Below are 16,404 nucleotides of genomic sequence, written 5' to 3'. Positions count from 1 at the left end.
AGCCCGTGATTCCCTGCTTTGGGGGACACCACAAACACAGCACCCCAGCTGGCTGCTTTTCACAGGGGTTTTATTGAGCTCCACCTCCTCCCATCCTGGGGAGGGGGTAACAGGGTGGTTCCTGCTGCCCCCCCAGTCAGTCCCAGTCCTGGTTTAGGTCCCAGGGCTGGGCATGGGGCTGGTCCCAGTCCCAGGCCAGGCTCAGTTCATGGGATCAGTCCCAGGCCGGGCACAGGACAAGTCCCAGTCCTGGCTCAGCTCCTGGGGCCGGTCCCAGTCCCGGCTGAGGTCCCAGTTCCGGGCATGGGGCCGGTCCCAGCTCCCAGGGCTGGGTGTGGGGCCGGTCCCAGGCTGGTCCCAGCTCCCAGGGCTGGGCGTGGGGCTGGTCCCAGGCTGGTCCCAGCTCTCAGGGCTGGGTGTGAGGCCAGTCCCAGGCCGGTCCCAGCTCCCAGTGCCGGAGCAGGCTCAGCTCTGGGGGCCAGGCGCGCTCTCCTGGCGCTCCCGGCGCCGCTGGAGCAGGCGGTGGACGCGGACGCTGCACAGGTACCCCCCGTAGAGCGTCAGCAGCATCATGGAGCCCGAGAACGCCTTGTAGCCAAAGTCTGCCAGCTGCTTGCCCGACACCATGGCCGTGCCTGGGGGGAACCACAGCGTCACAGAGCCCCCAGGGACCTCCGGAGACCGCCCAGGCCCAGCCCCTGCCCGGGCAGGGTCACCCCGAGCAGGTAACACGGGAACACATCAGGGGGGTTTGGAATGGCTCCAGAGAGGGGGGAACACTCCAAGCCCTCCCTGGGCAGCTGTTCCAGTGCTCTGCCACCCTCCAAGGGAAGTTCTTCCTCGTGTGGAGGTGGAACTCCCTGTGGTTTGGTTTATGGCCACTGCTCCTCGTCCTGTGGCTGAGCACCACTGGGAAGAGCCTGGCACCATCCTGACACTTGGGAAATATTTTTACACATTGATGAGGCCCCCTCTCAGTCCTCTCTTCTCCAGACTAACCAAGCCCAGCTCCCTCACGTCCTTCCTCTCCAGAGGAGCCCAGAACTGGACATGGCACTCCAGGTGTGCCTCCCCAGGGCTGAGCAGAGGGGCAGGATCCCTTCCTGGCCTGCTGGCAACGCTCTTCCCGATGCACCCCAGGATCCCACTGTCCTTCCTGGCCCCGGGTCACGCTGCTGGCTCATTGTCACCTTGACCCCCGTGTCCACCCCCAACCCGTGCTGGTGCTTTGGGGTTGCTCCTCCCCCCGGGTGCAGGACCCCGCTGGAACCTCACTAGGTTATCCTAATGAATTCTAACGCCTCGCTCGGCTCCTCTCCGCCCAGTTCTCCAGCCTTCAGGTGGATCAGCCGCTCCCCGCCCACGGGTCCCGCATCGTCCCCAGAAACCCGCTCAGGTCGGTGACCAACACCCTGACCAGCGCCTTTCCCGTCCCGTCCCTCCGTGTCCCATCCCAATCCCAATCCCATCCCAATCCCAATCCCATCCCGACTCACGCGCTCCCGCTCCGTGTCACGTGCCCCCGCCGGTGTCACGTGCCCCGAACGTCACGTGGCGCCGCCCGCGCCGGGAGTCCCGCGCGGCGCCCGTTGGCGCCCCCTGGCGGTCCCTCCCCCTCATCCCCCCTCAGGCGCCGCCGCCATCGCCGCCCCCTCAGCGCTCCCGGCGCTGCCCACACGGGTCTATCCTGAGGGCACGGGGAGCCCTCAGGGCACAGTCCGGGACGGAGCCGAGGCTGTCTGCCCCCCCTCACCTCCCACGATCCCTGCAGCCCCGGGGCTTGGAGGCGCAGTGCCATCCCGGGGGTCCCGGTGCCATCCTGAGGGGCCCGGTGTTATCCCGAGGGTCCCAGTGCTTGCCTGGGAGCCCTGGTGCCACCCCAAGAACCCCAGTGATGTCCTGAGGGTCCCAGTGCCTTCCCCTGCGCCCTGGTGCCTTCCCAAGGGCTCCAGTTGACATCCTGAGGGTCCCAGCGCCATCCCAATGATCCCAGTGCCATCCCAGTGATCCCAGCGCCATCCCAGTGATCCCAGTGCCATCCCAGTGATCCCAGTGCCATCCCAATGACCCCAGGGCTCTCCCAAGGGCCCTGGTGCCTCCCCAAGGGTCCCAGTGCCCGCCCGGGGTCCCTGGTGTGCCCCCAGCCCTGAGCCTCCTTCCCCCAAAACCCCCCAAACTCCCCTCCTGCAGCCCCTTCCCAGCGTTTGAACTCCACTGTCCCAGCCCTGCTCCATCCAGGGCTCCCTGGAGCTCCGAGGCCGCCACAGTCACCCTGTCCCCCCTCTCCTCATCCTTCCCGGCTCCCCGGGCTGAGGCGCCGGGATGTGCTGAGCCTGCAGAACATAATTCCAAATGGCAAAGGGAAGACTTTTTATAGCTCAGGAACTCCCAGCTCCAGTGTGGGGTAGTCTGAAAGCAAGAGATCCATGTGCTGGTCCCCCCAGGTGAGACTCTGCAGGGACTCTGGCACTGGCAGAGTCAAAGAAAACCACATGAGGGGGATGCACAAAGCATTTCCACCTCCAAGGAGCTTCCCAGCTAAACGCAGATCCCTGCTGGATCCTGCCGCAGCTCCAGGCAGGGGCTGACAGCAGTTTGGGAGCAGAGCTCAGGGATCCTTTCCTGCACGAGCCTCATGTCCAAACACTCGGGCTCCTGAAAGCACTCGAAGACAAAGGGAACTCCAAGTCGTGCCAGCCCTGCAGGAACACGCTGGACTTCCTTTATCCTCCCTCCAAGCTCAATTAAACTCCTCGGAGCTCCCTCCGTACGACAGCTCCGCTGAATTTAAAGGTCGCGGAGCGCCTGGTGAGCAAACGTGGCTAATAAAAGGCACAGAAACAAGTGCGGCGCCAGCAGATTAAATTCCCCTCGCAAGACGCCGAGCGCAGGGCTCGGAGCCCTGCAAAGGTCACTCGGTACGAGGCACCTTTAGAGACACCCAGGGCCGAGGCGAGGCTGGGCAGAGCAGCTGAGAAGAGATGAATAAAAACCCCACGGCGTGTGAAGCCAAGACATCAGAGGAGGGGAGGAGGCCCGGAGCGTGTGGGGCACAGTGGGGTCCTGGCCCGGCTCCTGCAGGCCCCAGGTGAGGACTCTGGACCCGGCTCAACGCCCGACCCGCCGCGGCCCCGCGGCCAAACTTTAATCCTGGAACCGCTGCTGAGACAAAGCAAGTGGGACACTGTGTGACATAAACAGGGACCTGCAGGGACATTCTTGCTGTTTCTGGGGCAGCACGGGAGGGTGCAGAGCGAGGAGGGAACGGGCAGTGCCCTGTTCTGAGCGCTCGGCACGTCCAGCAGGCACCAGCCCAGCGTCGTCGGAGAGAACGGGGAGAGCATCTCCCCTCTCCTCGCCATGTTCACTGTCATTTTAAAAGCACAGTGCTTGTCAGAGACCCCAGGGCTCTGGGAATGGAGGGCACGGGGAGCCCTGCAGCATTCCAGAATCCCAGCATTCCAGCCCAGGCAGGATCAGTGACCGCTGGACACGCTGGCCTTGAGCAAACACGGCCAGCTCGAGGGGAGCAGAGGGACACGTGGCACCTGCCTGGACAAGGGGCAAGTTTCCCAGGCCCAGTCCTGTCCTGTCCCTGTCGTGGACCACGTGCCCGTTCCTGTCCCTGTGCCAGCAGGCAGTTTGCAGCATCCCCACGCAGGGAAAGCGTGGGATCTGCTCCTCAGCTCCAGGACAGTCACACGAGGAAGCACAGAGAAGGCTGAAGCACAGGCTGAAGAGAGCCAGAGAGGGCAAAGTGTGGCTGTGGGTCATTTATTTAACAGCAACAGGACCCAGGTGCCCTGTACCCACCCCCTGGCTCTGCAGGTACAAGGCAGGGGTCACAAAGGCTTGGGGGCAGTTGGTCCCTGCAGTGCCAAGCCCCAGAGGACAAACTGGGACAGGGAGAGAAGTCACTGGGCATGGAATTAGCCCAGGCAAACCTGTGACAACAGGGGAGTTCCCTGGGGCAGGGGCCAGGCGTAACTGTGAGAGCAAAAGCTCTAAACAAACAAGCTCCAAAGTGTCCCTCTGGAGCACGGGGGCAGCAGGAGCAGCTGGGGACGGCTCGGGAAGCAGCACATGGCAGAGTGGAAGGAAGGCCATGTCTGTGCTGGTGCTGCTTACAAAGAAGATTCTCAGCACTCTCTGGGAGTGCTGAGGGGCTTCGCTCAGCAGGTGGAGCCTGGCAGGGGACTGTGCCCTCTCCACCAGGCAGGGAAGCCAAAAACAGCAGCAGCAGCAGGCAGGGAAGGGCTGGTGTCACCCAGAGTGGCCCCACGGGGCTGAGAGGGAGGACCTGGGGCACTGTTTGTCCTCCCAGCCCGTATCAATCCCAACAGAGTCCTTCCCAGAGCTGAATCCATCACAGCAGGAGGGAGTAGAAGGAGGAAGATGCTCCGTCCCGCTCAGGGCAGACCTCAGAGAGCAGCAGAAACTAAACGAGCCCTTCACAGAGAGAGGGAGGTCAGCAGGTACCTCTGTGCCAGGCTCAGGCTGGCAGTGCCCAGGGCTGGGGAGGGGAACCTCTGCCCTTCCAGCAGCCTGCCGAGGCTCCCAGGAGAGCCGGACTCCGTAGGAAGCCGTGGCAGCAGATGGGGGTGCCGCGGGCAGGAGCTCTCTGCGCGTCTCAGCAGGGCCGGTGGCCTGGCAGGCAGAGCACCTTACATGTGCTCGGGGTGGTTCTGGAGACACTTGATGAAGTCAGTGACAGGCCTGCCCTCGTAGCAGATCTGATACACAGCGGTGAAGAGGGGGAACCTGCGGGCAGACGGACAAAGACACCGCAGCTGGCAGGGTCAGAGCACCTCGACTGCTGTCCTGACAAGCAGGAGCAGGTGGGACAGTGGCACTGGGCCCCATCCAGCAGGAATCCTGCCCAGCTGGTGTGATGTGGGCAGTGCACGGATTGCCCTGAACAGCTGAGACACCAAGGGGGGGGTTTCCCCTGCTGCTGCAGGACAGAGTTGCAGCCTCATCCCACCCCCAGCAGATCCCAGCACTCACTTCTCCACTGCGTTCTTGCTCTTGAGGATCCGATGCAGCTCAGCAGACGTCGGGGGGCCCTGCACCTTCTGCCCATTCAGCATCTCCTGCTCCAGCTGCTCGATGGACTGAAACAACCCAGCAGTGAGGAGCTGGGCCTGCAACCCCCACAATCCCACCCTGTCCCTCAGGGCGTTGTCCAAACCCTCCCGGAGCTCTGGCAGCCCTGGGGCCGTGCCCACTGCCCTGGGGAGCCTGTTCAGTGCCCCACCACCCTCTGGGGAAGAACCTTTTCCTGATATCCAGCCTAACCCTCCCCTGGCACAGCTCCACACCCCCCCCTTCAACTCCCAGCCCCGCTCACCTTCCCTGTCTTGGTGAAAGCCTCGGCCACCTTGCGGTTGCGGCCCCCGTAGCAGGTGGTGATGAGGTCGGCGACCCCACAGCTCTCCAGGAAGGTGGAGGGGGAGACGGGGCCCTTGCAGAAGAGTTTGGCAAAGCCAATCATCTCCATCAGCCCCAGGCGGATCACGGCAGCCTTGGTGTTGTCGCCGTAGCCCAGCCCGTCGCAGAAACCAGCTCCCACGGCCACCACGTTCTGGAAAACCACGGGGACGTGGAGGGATCTGTTCCCAGCGGAGCTCAGGGCTTTGCTGCGCCCACGATTCGTCTCGTGTGGGGTCCTGAGCACAGGCTCCTGCCCGTGCCAGTGCCCATCATCCCTCCAGGCAGCTGAACGGGACAGGTCCCTCCAAAGTCTGGCCTTTGCCTCAGAGGTCTCAGCGAGCCACAGTGGGGTCCAGTCACCCGTCAGCCTCCTCCCCAGAGCTCCCTGCAGAGCCCTGCAGACCCCCAGGCTCTGCTGACCGAGCCCTGCACACCCACCTTGAGAGCTCCGCAGATCTCCACGGTGTCGGCTTCCTGCACCACCGACACACGGAAGTTGGGTGTCTGCATCAGCTCCTTCAGCATCTGCCCGTGCTTCATGTTCTTGCAGCCTGAGGAGACAAAGGGAGGAGGAGGAGGAGGAGGAGGAAGATGGGGAGACCCTGAGGTAGGACCGTGCTCTCCCCTGCAGCTCATCCAGGGAGAGGAACCTATTGCCCAACCGATGGACGTGGCTAAACATTTGCAGGTCCACAAAGAGCCAGGCACACATGGCCTGACAGATAAGAAACTTTCAGCCTTGGCACTCCCAGGGGACAGGGACAATCCCTGCTGCTTCATCGAGCAAGACAGAAATGACCTGCCCAGTAGGTTAGAGGCATCTTCAAAGGCTGCAAATTTGGGGTTGGAGCCTGCTGGCCTCCCCGTTGCTGCGGGGGTCCCATGTGTTCACAGGCACTGTGGGCTCTGTTCCACCTCCCCAGCCTCCTGCCCAGCGTGTTGGCTGTTGTTTAACAAAACACAGACACTTTGAATCCCACAACCTCTAACCCAGCAAGCTGTTGTGTTGGTTTTGGCTCCGTGCACGGTTCCCAACAGTGTGGAGGGTGTTGGAACAGCCTCAACTTCCAAGCAGCCCTGGCTGACAATACTGTGAGATCCAGGTGAGCATCCCGTGAAGCCCAAGGAGATGAAGGATGGAACTTATTCCTCAAGTGCCTCATGGTGCCCACCCCTTTAACTTCTGCCAGGCATGTCGTTAATGAAATGAGTGATCCCATCATAAACCCTGGGAATGAGCTCAGCCAGCTCCTAGGGAGTCTCCTGCCTTCCCAAGGACAAGGGCCAGCAGTTTGAGCTGCTCTGTGCTCCCCACTTTGCCCCTCATCCCAAAGGAAGGCTGGGACAACGAGGAGGGACAAGGGCTCCTTACCAATGGTGGTTTCACAGAACTTGTCATCTGCCACCTCATTGGCAAGATTGGCCCCCATGAGCACGGTCATCTCTATTCCCAGCTTCTCGTGGATGATGTCCGAGATCAGCCTCAGCCCATCCGGCCCTTCATCCACGCCCTGCGCGACAACCGGGGACAGAGGTCACAGAACCACAGAATCAACGAGGCTGGAAAAGACCCCTGAGATCACTGAGTCCAACCTTTGAGTGATCACCGCCTTCTCAACGAGACATGAGCCCCTCCTGGCCACAAATCCCACCATCCCCTGTGCTGTGATGCTCCGACTGTGATCCCGACAGGCTGAGCTGAGCCCTGCTCCTCACACACCCCCCACATGCTCTCACCCTTCCCCACCAGCACCTCCAAAGCCCCACGAAGACTCTGCCTCCACTCTCCCCACAATCCCCATCACCCCAGAGCCCGTTTCTGCTCCGAAATCCCAGGATTCCCATGGCAGCCCCTCCGAGCCAGGCTGCTTCCAGCTCCTCCCCGCCTCGGCCCGGCGAGCGCTGCTCCTGCTCCCACCTTGATGAGCGACATCCCCACGGCCTCTTTCTTCACGTGGCCCTTGAGCTGGTCACACACTTGGCCGATGAACTGGTGGGGCACCACGAACAGGAGCACGTCGGCCCCCGCGCAGGCTTTGAGCAGGTCTGGCTCTGCCACCTGCACGGGGAGTTGTGGCCGTTTGTCGGGGACTGGGCAGGTAAGGACGGGCCCGATGCCACCGCACCGAGGTCCCCGCCAGGGCTGGCAGGGCCCAGGGGCTGGAGAAGGGCTGAGGCAGAGCGGGACGGTGCCAGCTCGGAGGCAGCCACATGGCCTGCAGCCAAGCCCGTGGGATGCCAGAGGGGGGGACAAAGGTGGGCAGCGAGAGCAGCCAGGGCTGCAGCTCATCCAAACGCGGATCAAGGTCAGCAGGAGGGTGTAGGAGAACCCCCCACAACCCCGGTGCATCCCCTCCCTCACACCCCAGCGGCCCCCCTAGAGCCATCAGCTCTGCCCAGAGCCCAGCTCTGCCCCCCAACTCACCACGTTGGGGGGCAGCTTGCGGCCGGGCAGGTACTTGACGTTCTCGTGCTCGGTGTTGATGATGTCGGTGAGCTGCCGGCCGCCCACCTCCTCCTGCAGCACCCACATGTTCACCTGGCTCTCGAAGCCGCTCAGCCTCGCCGCGTTGGCGCCGGCGATCTTGGCGATGGCCGAGCCCCTGCGTGGGCACAGCGGGGCCGTGGGCACCGTGGGGGGAGAGCCCAGGGCACCGCGGCCAGCCCAGGGTCACCGCGGGGGGAGAGCAGCGGGGAGGAGGGCGAGGGGACACGCGTGCCCGGCGCTCACCAGTTGCCGGAGCCCACGACGCAAACCTTCTTGCCGCCCATGGTGCCGGGGACGAGGCGCTCAGGGAGCCCGACCCGCCGCCGCTATTTCAAGGGCGCCCGGAGCAGGGGCGGCCCCGGCCCGCCCCCAGCCCCGCCTCGCCCCGGGGGCACCGGGCATGGCCGGGGCTCCGCTCCGGGGGCTGCGGCGGGGGGCAAAGTGCGGCCCGGGAGCGGGGCAGGTCCCTGCAGAGCCAGACTCATGGAATATCCCGACTTGGAAGGGACCCGCAAGGATCAGAATCCAGTCCTGGCCCTGCACGGACGCCACAACAATCCCACCCTGTCCCAACGCTCCTGGAGCTCTGGCAGCCTTGGGGCCGTGCCCACTGCCCTGGGGAGCCTGGTCAGTGCCCGGCCACCCTCTGGGGGAAGAACCCTTCCCTGAGATACCCCTAGCCCCCCATGACACGGCTCCAGCCCTTCCCTGGGTCCTGTCCCTGCTCACAGAGGGCAGAGATGGGAGCTGCCCCTTGGGAGGAGCTGCAGACCCTGAGGAGGTCTTCGAGTTGGGCCTGCCAAGCCTCTCCCTCGTTTTCTGCATAAAAGCACTTCATTCTGTCTCCCTAAAAGTGCCATTTTCCCCCCAAGTAAGGAGTAAGCACCACCTGCTGCAGCCCCAGGACTTGGCTCCTGCCTCAAACACAGCCTGAGGCAGCAGCGTTTTCCTCAAGAGAGGAGCCTTCTCTTGCCCCAGGGGCTCCCAGGTTCGCTGCGAGGCATTTTCAGCTCTATAAACAACCAGGGCAAAGAGAAGAATTCTCCTTCTGCATAATTTTAAACCCTTGCATGTAAACTTTAATACACTTTCCTCCAAACTCTGCCTTGCCTCCCCCGGGGCCTGTAAGAGGCTGCCCCAGCCCAGCAGAGCAGGCACTGGGCAGTGCAGGATTTATTTGCCTTGGCCACTGGATTTCCAGTTTTGCTCAGGTTACTTTGTTTACCACAAAAGCACTCTGCAAAGTGCTTAACAGAGTGTGCAAGCCGGGAGATCCCTCTATGGAGGGCTCGCTATAAAAGGCCAAAATATGAAGAACATTTTCTCTCCAGTCACTTAACCCTGCTGGCTTTGACAAGAAGAAAAAAAGGAAGAAAGTGGAGATAATCCTGTCCCTTCCCTGGAGTGTCATCCCCCCTGGGAAGGGAGCGAGCTGTCAGCACGAAGGAGGAGGAGAGCTTCCTTCACAGGAGTCTTTTATTAAAACTGGGTGACGCCTACAAGGATACAGTACAAAAAAAAAAAAAAAAAAGAGATTTGGTCCATGGAAAAAAACCGTAATATTCAGTTAAGAAAAGCAGTTACTCTGCAACAGCTACGTTCGCCTACGCAGGACTCGGCATCCCTCACGTGGGGGTACCCTGAGGAGTCAGGGGCTGCTTCTCCAGCACCAAGACCTTCACCCCAGTACCACAGGGGAGCGCTTCAGAAGGGCAAAGGAGAGGGCAAGTCGAGAGTCTATTACTCACAGACATGTAGTTACACAGACACAGGGAGCAGTAGGGCCACCCAGGCGCTCCAGCTCACGGCAGCCCCCTCAGCCACACCGCTGGGGTGGGCTGGGAGGGCTCGGCAGAAACGTGATCCTGCAGCTCTTCCAAGAGTCAGACCGACTTTCGAGTCCATTTGCATTGTAGTCCCGAGCAGGAACACCGGGATTGGGGTGAAGAGGAGCCATTTCACGCTCCTAATGAATTACCACCAGTAATTCGTTCCATGAAGAGGCATCGGGGCTGCTACTCCCCACAGTAGAGAAAAATCTATTTGTACATTCCTGAACCATGCTGGGCCCTATGGCAGCCCCATGACCTAAAACTTGACTAAAAACCACAGGAGCTTCGGCACGGAAACACCTGCTAACTCACATATGCTTGGAAAAAATGTCCATTCCCAAGGACTGTCCTGTGCCACCCTCGCATCCACACGAAGGAGCCTCTGGTCCCCACAGCAAGTGACACAGGACAGCTGTGCCAAAGGAATGAGCCTACAACACTGTGTCCAGGCACCGTTCCAGGCAGCTGCTGCATCCCCTCTCCCTGCTCCAGGGAAAACAAGCAGCCACGCTGGAACCCAGGTGTAGGTGTCTGAAGGGCAGAGGAGCTGCATCACTCCAAGCTTCCAAATCCCTGCAGGAAGCCAACACCTCGCCTCCCTGTGATCCCAGCCCAGGACAGTCCGTCACAGAACGCGAAGGGAACAGACAGGGGAAAAAAAGGGAGAGGGGAAGAAGCAAATTCTCTACACAGTCCACTAACTTCCTCAGGCAGGGGAGTGAGCTGTGGGGCAGCCCAGTGCAGCAGCACCCTCCGAGGAGGGGGTCAGGGCAGGGAGGTATGTCAGCTCACGGCGTCCTGCCCACGACAGCGCCTGGCACGGGCTGTAAAACGTGGCAGGGCAGAGCCCAGCCACACCTTAGAGCAGAGCCAGGCTCCCAGAGTGCCACAGCCAGGTGCTGGCTGGGGGGGAAGGGGCTGGGAGGAGGCTCCAGGTCACTCTGGCTACGGGGGACGCTACGGGCAGTGCGGAGTCACGGGGAGGCTCGAGGAAGCCTTGGGGCTGGCAAGGCAACAGTCAGGGAGAGAACCAGGTAGAAATGTGTGCTCGGTGGAGCCTGTCTGCTCGTCACACCCCACGAGAGCCCAGCTGTCCTGGACTTGCCCCAGCAGGGACAATGCCAGGAGGAGTAACAGGGGCCTGGCTGCTGGAGTGGGATCCTGCGAGCTGGAACAGCGAGCTCTGCCTCCACAAACAGCCGAGGTGCTGGGGAGGAGCAGGGCAGCCTATGTGTTCCGGATGCCCAGGGCCTGCTCCAGTTCCTGCCGTCTCTGCTGCACCTGCAGGGGAAGCAGAGTTGTGGCTGTGACACACCGGGCTGGGGCAGCACCACAGCACCCAGCTGGGACAGGCTGAGCTCCAACTGGGACCCTCCCCCTGGGAGAGGGTGCCCTGAGGAGTGACGGGCAGGGAGAGGGGCCCCTGCTGGGGGACACTCACCTTGGAGTAGAAGTACCGGCACACGGCTTCCTGCGCCCACGGCTGGAAGTAGAACTCGGCTCTCCGCTCCTCCTCGGGGTTCCCAACGACATCAGTCATTGTCTGCAGAGCGCAAAGGACACATCAGCAGCTCAGGGAGCGCAAAAGCTCTGGCTGCACTGAGCAAACCCTCCCCTTTCCTCTCAGAGCACTCTCAGGTCACGTTCTTGTGCTTGACTCCAATTCCAGCCGCGCTTTCCGAGCAGGAAATTGCCTCCTTCTCTCTGTGGGAGCTCGCTGTAATGAGGGAAGCGTGTGACTGGATCCACCTTCCACACAAGGCAAGGCTCTTACCTTCAAGTCCCGGCACTGGGACTGGAGCCAGTCGTTGATGAAGCCCTGAGGGTCTCGGGCGAAGCTCAGCATGAACTCGCGCTGCGTCTTCAGCTGGTTGATGGTCTCGATTGTTTCGTGGATCTGAAGGAGACAAACACAGGAGTGGAACTGCTGAACGGGGGAAAAGGTCACAAACATCAAGAGGCACAACACAGGAAGGCGAATTTGTGCGCTCCCTGGCTGGCTTACACCTGCCAGGACCTTCAGTTCCCAATTTCCTGCCCTAAATGTTACCCAATTTTCCCACGCACCCTTCTGCTTTAGAAATTGCCCTTCCAGGTGCAGCCACCCGTTTGTGAGCACAGCTCACCCCACTCCAGCTTCCAAGCACTCCTGTCCTGTCCAGGTTCACCTGCTGCAGACACACATCCCTGCCCAGCTACAAGGACAGCAGACCTGAAGAAGCTTTTTCCTACCTTGTTATCCAGAGCAGCAATTTCCTGTTGACTGGCTGTGGAGAGCAGAAAGGAATTCATCTGGGTTTTCAAGGTGTCATCCACCTCCACATCAATGTCATAGCAGGCCGTTTTCTTCTGGTCATTTGGGTCAACACTGGGGACATCCACGAGAAGGCAAAATCAGGCAGTAGCTCGAGGAAGAAGCCAAAATCAGTTTGTAGGTCAAGAAAAAAGGGCAAAATCTGGGAGCAGCTCAAATGGAAGCAGCTCAAGGAGCAAACGCAGCTCCTCTGGGATGCTGCAGCACATGGGCTGCAGGCAGGGACAGGGACAAGCCCTGCCAGCGTCAGCCTCAGTCCCAGCAGCAGCAAAGCTCCACTGGTGGCTTTGCAGTACTAGGAGTGATTGCTCCAAGCTGGTCTCTGTCCGTGGCAAAGGACAGCAGGGATGTGGGAAAGCCTTTGGAAAAGAGGGATGTGGTAAGAGAGGATGTGGTAACAAACAGGTGACAGGTAATGTGGGACCATGTCACATCGTCCTCCTGTGGTCCTTCCCCACCCAGCCCTTCCCCCTCTCCTTCCTGGGCACGGGAATTCCCGTGGAGCAGCCTCACCTGATCACGTGGTTGATGATGATGGGTTCTGGGGGCATCAGCAGCGCGTGGAGCCTCTGTGGGATCTCGGAGAACTTCATGCGCTGGGACTCAAATATCTGCGGCACAGACGGGCGGTGAGGGAGGGCTGGGGGGACCTCGGGGCAGCCACCACAGGGCAGCTGGGCCAGGGGCTGCTCCAGGGCTCCCTCACCTGCTGCAGGTACTTGTCACAGATGACGAACTCCCGCTCGTGGGGGTCCTGCAGCTTGTGGGTCTTGATGTACTGCCAGAGGGCCTGGATGATGACGGGCCGGGTCTGCGTGTGGATCCCCAGCAGCCGAGCCAGGCGGGGGTCCAGCTTGAACTGGGGAGGCTGCACAAGGAGCACAGTGGGGAGGGGTGAGGTGGTGCCAGGCACTGGTGCAGCCCCAGCACTGCTGCTCCCAGCATGGGATCATGGAACGGTTTGGGTCGGAAGGGACCTTAAAGCCCACCCAGTCCCACCCTTGGCACCTTCCGCTACACCAGGCTGCTCCAACACTTCCAGCCACAGCTCCTCTGGGCAACCTCAGGGCCTCCCCAGGCTTCCAGGGAGGAATTTTCTCCCCCTGTCTCACCTGGTAATCCAGCATCAGCAGGACGGTGCAGCGCACGTTCACGTCCCCCGGCCTCTTCACCTGGAAGCCGTCTGTCTCCTGAGTCGTGGCAGTCCTGTGCCACTGCAACGGGAGAGGGAGCTTAGAAACACCCCCCACACGTGGTGCCTCCCTCTGCACCCCCTCTGCTCCTGCTGCTGGGCGCCCAAAAGCTTGGCCATTAATCCACACCCAACCCAGAGAGAGCTCAGACTCTTCCCTCTTACAGCTTGAAACGAGAGTTAATAACGTTTATTCAGACCCTCAGCAGGTGAGAGGAAAAGCTCAAGTGAGAATCCAAAGAGCTCCTGGCTCCCAGGAATCCCCCACCTCCCAGGTCACAGGTGCTACACAAACCCCACCGGCTGAAACACCAAACCCACTTCCAGAGGTAACACAGCAAAAAGCAGCTCACCTCTACTAGGTGATTGTCAGGGCCATACAGGTCTTTATCAAGCTCAATGACCAGAGATTTAAAGAAGGACGAGAACTTTCTTTTCTGCTTGGTGGCATCGTATTTGGACAGAGCAGACTGCAAGCAACACAGGGAGGAAGAGGGTTAGCACAGCAGGTCTCAGCACTCAAGCACAGCCACCGTGCACGACAGCTCCTGTGAGTCCTCAACACCTGAATCCACCAACATGTGCTCGAAAAAAATCAAGTCTCCAAGTCAGAAAAAAAAAGGGAGAGGCTGGAGTTAAAAGATGAGCTGGTGGGAGTCAGACCCCTCAGCGGGTACGTACAATGCCAGGGCCCTGCTTCTCACAGCTTTGGGGACACGAGTGCCACTGAGCTGCTCTCACCAGTGATTCCCACAGCTCTAAGAACTTTGGACCACTCGTGTCCTGCCGTGGGGATACCCATCGGTCTCCAGGCTGGGCTCTCGGTCTCGTCACCACCAGACTCCTTGGGGAAACAGAGACGAAGGAGGAACATCAAGCCCCAGCTGCGCCCCCAGACACTCAGAAACTGGTTTTCAGCGCCAATTCCAGCCCCACTGACTCCTCAGAGGTTGGGTGTTCCCCCACTTACATCTTCCAGCAGCCTTCCTTCCACCCGGAGCTCCCAGGAGGCCACGGTCCCCTCGCCGTCCTCCGCGTCCGACTTGGCCGGGTTGAAGGTGTTGGAGATAAAAATGCGCAGCTTCCGCTTTTGCTGCGGGAGGAAAAACATCGGGATCAGCGCGAACCCTCCCTTCCCAGGGCTCATTCTCCTGCTCAGGCCTCGCTAAAACTCAGCTCAAGTGTTTCTGCCTGCCTCGCATCCCCCCCTCTCCCTGGGCAGGCAGGGCCGGTCCCGCTCCCTGGCTGTGTCCAGAGCGCACATTCCCGACATTCCAGGCAGGACACGACCCTTCAGAGCCCTCCTGCTGCCCTGGGTGTTTGCCCTGCACTCCCCTCTACCTTGATGGGGCGTTTCAGGGCCTCCTGGATGTCCAGGCGCTTCCTCATGATGGTCTGGTCCAGCTTCCTCTCGAAGGCCAGCAGGTCCATGTAGGCCTGGGATTCGGGCACCAGCTCCCGGATCTGCAGCCAGGCAAGGGTGGAAATTCCCATCAAGCAGCTCCCCAGAGTGCCCCAGGCTCCCCTGCCCTCTCCGCCTGGGTCCCACTCACCCGCTGAGGGAGGATTTTGTCTGCCATCTTCTTCTTCTTGGCGCTGCCAGGGGGGAAAGAGGCACGAACAGGTGGGAAAACGGGAATGGATCTGGAATTCCCAAACCTGCACAGCGCTGACTGACCAGGGGCCCTCCAGTTACCCTGCAGCACTAACTGCATTCTTCATCCCTCTGTGCACTTGGAAAGGGAGTTACATCCCTTGGGAAGGGGGTTACATCCCTTGGGAAGGGGGTTACATCCCTTGGGAAGGGGGTTACATCCCTTGGGAAGGGAGTTACATCCCTTGGGAAGGGGGTTACATCCCTTGGGAAGGGAGTTACATCCGATGCCCAGGGATGCCCATCACGCCTGGGGTCAAGTACCCAGTAGCCCCAGGATGTCCCCACTGCCCCAGGACGGTCCCAGGATGCCCAGGGATGTCCCTGCTGCCCGGGGACGCCTCGGGATGTCCCCTGTGCCCACATCTGTCCCCTCTGTCCCAAGAACGCTCCGGGATGTCCCGGGATATCCCGGCTGCCCCGGGATGCTCCCGCTGCCCGGGGGATGCTCCCAGCGCTCCGGGATGTCCTCGCACGCCCCGTTTCCCCCCGTCCCTTACTTGTGGTTGCGGTTGGGCACCGCCTGCGGCTGCACCTGCTGGAGCTGCTGCGGCGCCGGCCGCTTGCGGGCCTGGTCCAGCCCGGCCTGCGCCAGCGCGGGCCGCACCGCGGGGCTCCCGCCGTAGCCCGGCGGGCCCATGGCCGGGCCCTGCGGCGCCAGGCGGCCTCCCGGTAACATCCCGGGGCGCTGCGGAGAGAACACACCCGGTCAGCGCCCGCCGCGCCCGGCCCCGCGCCCCGCCCCGCGCCGCCCCCGCCTCACCGGGTAGGCGGCTCCGGGCAGCGGCGAGCGGTACAGGCCCTGCCCCGGCGCCGGGCCCATGCGAACCGCCCCGCCCGGCGCGCCCGGGCCCAGCGCGGCCCCCGGGGCGGCTCCGGAGCCGCCGCCGCCCGCGGGCCCCGCCTGGAACCCGGCCCGCGCCGCCATCTTGTCCCGCACAAAGGGAGCGCGGCCGGAAGCGGCCCCGCGCGCGGGCACGCGGGGAGGGACCGCCCCTCGCCCTCCCGCCGCAGCCGCCGGCGCCCCCTGGCGGCGGGAGGACCGCGCGGGAGGACCGAGCGGAGTTTGGAAGGGGGGGATTGGGAATTTGGGGGGGATTGGGGGATAGGAGGGATTGGTCTTGCGGGATTTGGGATGGGAACAGGATCTCTGAGGGGTGGGAATTGGGGGTGTGTTGGTCCTGGAGGTTTTGGGGTGGGAACAAGGGTTTGAGTTTGGGCGCACAGGACCCAGAGGGATTTGGGATGGGAACAGGCTCTGGGAGGGGTGGGATTGGGGGCTCAGGGTCTGTCCCTGAGGGATGAAGGGCTCCAACGTCCAGACATGGCAGTGACATCTCTCAGCATTTCAGGATCGAGCTTAAGGAGGCACAAACGCAGCACCAGGAGAAGGATTCCCCTCTCCCCCATGCCCGTCTCCCCCATGCCCGTCTCCCCCATTCCCGTCTCCCTCAGGAGTCCCACAGACAGCTCCATCTGAAAGGGAAAGGC

The 16,404-nt window shown here is 61.8% G+C and overlaps 3 protein-coding genes across 3 annotated transcripts; all 3 read right to left on the bottom strand.

Moving 5' to 3' along the window:
- Positions 1–89: 89 nt before the first annotated feature.
- Positions 90–1,541, bottom strand: LOC126648243 (cytochrome c oxidase assembly protein COX14). Its single transcript, XM_050331013.1, has 2 exons — positions 1,497–1,541; positions 90–635 (listed from the first exon to the last, which is right to left on the bottom strand). Exon 2 carries the CDS (start codon positions 625–627, stop codon positions 466–468), a length of 162 nt encoding a protein of 53 aa, XP_050186970.1. The 5' UTR covers positions 628–635; positions 1,497–1,541; the 3' UTR covers positions 90–465.
- Positions 1,542–3,758: 2,217 nt separating this feature from the next.
- On the bottom strand, positions 3,759–8,238 carry GPD1 (glycerol-3-phosphate dehydrogenase 1). Its single transcript, XM_050331023.1, has 8 exons — positions 8,165–8,238; positions 7,859–8,036; positions 7,352–7,492; positions 6,806–6,944; positions 5,872–5,984; positions 5,351–5,584; positions 5,008–5,114; positions 3,759–4,761 (listed from the first exon to the last, which is right to left on the bottom strand). Exons 1-8 carry the CDS (start codon positions 8,203–8,205, stop codon positions 4,665–4,667), a joined length of 1,050 nt encoding a protein of 349 aa, XP_050186980.1. The 5' UTR covers positions 8,206–8,238; the 3' UTR covers positions 3,759–4,664.
- Positions 8,239–9,379: 1,141 nt separating this feature from the next.
- On the bottom strand, positions 9,380–15,841 carry SMARCD1 (SWI/SNF related, matrix associated, actin dependent regulator of chromatin, subfamily d, member 1). The gene is made up of 13 exons (XM_050331024.1): positions 15,677–15,841; positions 15,414–15,601; positions 14,813–14,855; positions 14,601–14,723; positions 14,230–14,352; positions 13,613–13,729; positions 13,180–13,281; positions 12,774–12,935; positions 12,581–12,678; positions 11,986–12,121; positions 11,528–11,650; positions 11,195–11,296; positions 9,380–11,034 (listed from the first exon to the last, which is right to left on the bottom strand). The coding sequence occupies exons 1-13, from the start codon at positions 15,839–15,841 to the stop codon at positions 10,981–10,983; spliced, it is 1,536 nt and encodes a 511-aa protein (XP_050186981.1). The 3' UTR covers positions 9,380–10,980.
- Positions 15,842–16,404: the final 563 nt, after the last annotated feature.

Source organism: Myiozetetes cayanensis, unplaced genomic scaffold, assembly GCF_022539395.1.
Source record: "Myiozetetes cayanensis isolate MyiCay16 unplaced genomic scaffold, myiCay2020 scf47, whole genome shotgun sequence".
NCBI classification, from domain to species: Eukaryota; Metazoa; Chordata; class Aves; order Passeriformes; family Tyrannidae; genus Myiozetetes; species Myiozetetes cayanensis.
This window is presented reverse-complemented; position numbering and strand designations above follow the sequence as displayed.

Coding starts and splice junctions, on each gene's coding strand:
- LOC126648243 (XM_050331013.1), bottom strand. CDS start 627: ATGGTGTCGGGCAAGCAGCTGGCAGACTTTGGCTACAAGGCGTTCTCG.
- GPD1 (XM_050331023.1), bottom strand. CDS start 8,205: ATGGGCGGCAAGAAGGTTTGCGTCGTGGGCTCCGGCAACTG. Junction 7,493..7,858: donor GCAAGCTGCCCCCCAACGTG/GTGAGTTGGGGG, acceptor CTCCCCGTGCAG/GTGGCAGAGCCAGACCTGCT. Junction 5,985..6,805: donor GTTCTGTGAAACCACCATTG/GTAAGGAGCCCT, acceptor TTGTCTCCTCAG/GCTGCAAGAACATGAAGCAC.
- SMARCD1 (XM_050331024.1), bottom strand. CDS start 15,841: ATGGCGGCGCGGGCCGGGTTCCAGGCGGGGCCCGCGGGCGGCGGCGGC. Junction 15,602..15,676: donor TGCCCGGAGCCGCCTACCCG/GTGAGGCGGGGG, acceptor TTCTCTCCGCAG/CGCCCCGGGATGTTACCGGG. Junction 12,679..12,773: donor GTGACAAGTACCTGCAGCAG/GTGAGGGAGCCC, acceptor TCTGTGCCGCAG/ATATTTGAGTCCCAGCGCAT.